Source organism: Triticum dicoccoides, chromosome 3B (genome assembly GCF_002162155.2).
Source record: "Triticum dicoccoides isolate Atlit2015 ecotype Zavitan chromosome 3B, WEW_v2.0, whole genome shotgun sequence".
Lineage (NCBI taxonomy): Eukaryota > Viridiplantae > Streptophyta > Magnoliopsida > Poales > Poaceae > Triticum > Triticum dicoccoides.
In genome coordinates, this window is record NC_041385.1 from 665,194,397 (window position 1) to 665,198,206 (window position 3,810).

Genomic DNA, 3,810 nt, shown 5'->3' on the forward strand with positions numbered 1-3,810 from the left:
TGGAAAAGTGTTGATCTCCTCCCTGTTGCTTCCTCCCCTCACCTACTCCTCTCGTCCTCACCGCAAACCTCTGCTCCGATCTCTCCCCCTTTTCCTGGGTATTATACTACATGTTAGTGCTTCAGTTCAGTGTACTGAATTTTTAGTGTTAGTGTTTCAGTTCAATGTTCAGACCATTGTACTGTGAACTGAATGTTCAGTTCAGTGTTGCGTGTTAAGTGAAAGATCACAAATGGCATGTTGATTGCATGTAATGATGTTATAAGAAATTATGTTGTTGTGATATACTTCATGCATGCGGTGAGATATCGATGCAAATTTATGATGTTGCTAAAAAATTATTCCCCTGTAGCAGGTCACATTCTTATTTGAAGACTTCACAATTTTGCAGCAAGCTCCTCTTGATAAAAGATTGCATTTTTAGATGTTTGCACAATATTGCAATCCCTGCCTACCAAACAATTGTTTCGTATGGAGAGGATTGTGATTGGAGGGGTTTGTGGGTTTCAAGTGGATTTGAGGGGATTGAGTCAAAGAGGGGATTCACCGAATCCCCTCCTCTTCAAACCTCTCAAATCCACTTCTACCAAACAAAGACTGAAAGATACGGTGATATCTGAAGTTTGGTCCTATCCTTGGTTCTTTTTGCTGTGCTCCGACAGGTGCCGGAGAAAATCTCGCACACACGTATCATTCACCTCGTCGTCCCCAAACACTTTAACGAGCTCCTTCACCTTGGCCCCGAACTGCTCCCCTTCGCCTTCCACCATGACCCTCCTCAGAGCCGCCGCGATGTCGTCGGCGGCAAACGACCCGTCCTGCTCGTCCCGCGCCACCTCCATGCTGATCTTCTTGTCCACCAGGTTCCTTGCGTTGAGGCCCTGCTCGAACACCAGCGGCAGCAGCACCAGCCTCACGCCCTGCGCCAGGCCCTCGGTGATGGAGTTCCAGCCGGCGTGCGTAAGGAACCCCCCGACTGATGCATGGGCCAGGAATCTCACCTGGGGCACCCAGCCTCGGCACACGACTCCCCGGCCGGCGACTCGCTCCTCGAAGCCCTCGGGCAGGCCGCCGGAGACGGCGTCGGTCGGCGCCCTGAATGCCCAGATGAAGGGCAGCCCGGACGCCTGCAGGCCGAGAGCGATCCGTTGCAGCTGCGTGCTCGTCAGCTTCACCTCGCTGCCGAAGGCCGCGTACACGACGGAGCTCGGAGCCTGTACGTCTAGCCAGCGCAGCGTCGCCTCGTGGCCGGCCACGTCTTGCTGCGGCGCCGGAGGGAACAGGCCGACCGGGATCACCGGCTTCTCGTAGAGCTCGCCGAGCAGCTGCAGCCACTCAGGCTCAAACTCCGTGCTGCTCCTGATGCCCACGAGCCGGCACCCTTGGATGGTCTTGGCGTACCGGTAGTCCTCCGACACGCCGGAGTCAACCGGGACCATCCTTGGCTTGAACATCCCGCGCGCCTCGTAGCCGCGGAACGCGACGGTGGTCGGGAACGGGACGTACTCGGGGACGACGGTGAAGTGCGCCGGCTCCGTCTTGGCGTGCCTCCCGAGGCCGAGGAGCGCCTCCGGAGTCCCGAAGAAGCTGAGCGCCGCGGCGCCGAATAGGCTGAGGAACGCGCACGGCACGCCGTGCCTCGCCGCGGCCGCCGGCGCCCAGTACGACGCGTAGTCGACGAGGACCCAGTCCGGCTTCGCCTCCTGGAGCAACAGCGAGAGCTCGCGCTGGAAGGCGGCGTCGTAGGCGCGGCGCAGGTACGGGCGGAGGTCGTCGGAGGGGAGGTCGATGGTCGCCTCGGCGTGCTCCGGCAGGTGCTCGACGCGCGGCAGCTGGACGTCCACGACGCGGATGAGGCCGGCGAGGCCCGGCGGGATGTCGATGAGGCGGCGGGTGTTCCTCGGCGTGGAGAGGAAGGTGACCCGGTGACCCTGCCGGGCCACTCGCTTGGCGAACTCCGTGAACGGGAGCACGTGGCCGAAGGCCAGCCATGGCAGCATGACGACGTGCATCTTGCCACCGTCCTTGGTGTCCATCTGAGGTGTCAGGAAATTATGCTTCGGCAATGGAGGAGGGCAGGATTTCCCAGCTGCGTGATGCTTTCTTTGGAGTTCACAGATTTGCCAGCGGCCAACGAGCGGAGCATATAAAACTGGAACCGGATCAATCAGTCATCTTGATGTTTTGGGAAAGCCAGCGAGTCAGTGTTAACTGCGTCAGGGAAGATGTTTCCTTGGTGTGGTGTGCCGCCATTCGCCGTACTTGGAGGTAGGTACTAAATCTGCGTGACATGACAGCGATGTCGTTTGTGCAAATGCAGGCCACAGCTGGCTCCTTCCTGTTGCGCCGACGGTTACGTACAGTGGCACGCGCTAGCTTGGGTTATCCTGGAATGAGTGGACTCCCTGATTCAGGAAGTTAGAGGTAAGTACTTGGTCTTTACAAGTATCACTAGATGGCCCGTCGGGTCATTGGCGTAGAGACCAACTATATCCCAAAAACGAAATACTCCCCTCAACTCATATTACTTGTCGATCATGGATGCATCTAAACATATTTTAGTGTTAGATATATCTGTTTAAGAATGTTTTGTATCTCTTTGATGCTACATTCTGAGATAATAAGATCGCCCTTTATCGAAGAAGAAAAAAATCATCCGCAAAGGTGATTAGCACGAATAAATCGAGAACCCTCACCAAAGGTGTGAGACAAGCAAAGGTTCGTTGAGGAGGAAGGGAGACAAAGAAGAAGAAGAAGAAGAAGAAGAAGAAGAATGACGTGGCGACTTGTCGCTTGTCATGCTACTTCCCAGCATTTATTGAATTGTAATATATTTCTTAACAATCATTATGTAATAATAGTTGGCAATACTAGTTTGTTCAGGTTTGTCCTATAATTCGAGGTGTCTAAGCATAAATATGTGACAATTCGGTTAACTCCCCCTTGATCATAGCAATCTTTTGTTCGTACATTGTCACACTTAGACACAACCTCCTAAACGTATACAATTTCGGTAGGATGGGAGAACAGTGCGATAAAAATAACAAAGGCGATAAATGGCAGCATCGGTCTGTGGAGGCGCCTTTCTTTGCACGTATAGAAACCATACAGACGAGATATCTGTTGGGCCCAACCCTTCTATGCAACCACAACGTTAGCCCATGTCACGGTATGCCAATAAAAAATAACACATTGGCAAAGAGTAATACCGATCGTGAACCAGGTACAACACCATCCGGCCGATGAATGTGATAGCCTGTCGTGGCCCCGGTAGGAAGCTGGGGCCAAGTTTACATGATTCTTTAACTCTTACAGGATCTGTTGGAGACATTTTTTCACCAAAACTTGCCTTAAACGGTAGTTTCTTTATAGATATGAGATCTATTTGAGTTGCTCTTAATGATGTACGACATTGGCCCGCCCGCGGGAGGTGAGTCTAGGCCTGCCCTCGCAACATTGTTGCCCTTCCGCTAAGCTGTTTGGCTTGCGCGGACGTTTGCCCAGGATTTCTGTTTGGTTGGCTGGTCAACTGATCTGTCCACATGCGCCGTCTTGGGCGGTCGTTCACGCGCCACGGGTAAAGCCGGGCTGCACTGTGTTAACCAACATGACCGTATGCCAATTGAAAATGAGTTTGTCTAGAACACATCTAGATGAGGCATAGTTATGTCACATCTAAACTGATGTCCATTATGTTTGTGAGTTTTTTTGTTCTAGTTTTTATTTATTGCTGCATTATATATTTATGAAAGCTTAGATGTGATATCTTTAAAAAATATTTAAATATGAATTAGACAAACTGATTGAAAA

The 3,810-nt window shown here is 52.1% G+C and overlaps 1 protein-coding gene across 1 annotated transcript; it reads right to left on the bottom strand.

Annotated features, from left to right (window-relative positions):
* Nucleotides 1-338: 338 nt before the first annotated feature.
* LOC119277702 (putative UDP-rhamnose:rhamnosyltransferase 1) lies at nt 339-2,450 on the bottom strand. The gene has a single exon (XM_037559009.1). It carries the CDS (start codon nt 2,034-2,036, stop codon nt 630-632), a length of 1,407 nt encoding a protein of 468 aa, XP_037414906.1. The 5' UTR covers nt 2,037-2,450; the 3' UTR covers nt 339-629.
* Between the last annotated feature and the right edge of the window lie 1,360 nt (nt 2,451-3,810).

What these genes read in the sequence shown, in the direction of transcription:
- LOC119277702 (XM_037559009.1), bottom strand. Translation starts at nt 2,036, where the DNA reads ATGGACACCAAGGACGGTGGCAAGATGCACGTCGTCATGCTGCCATGG.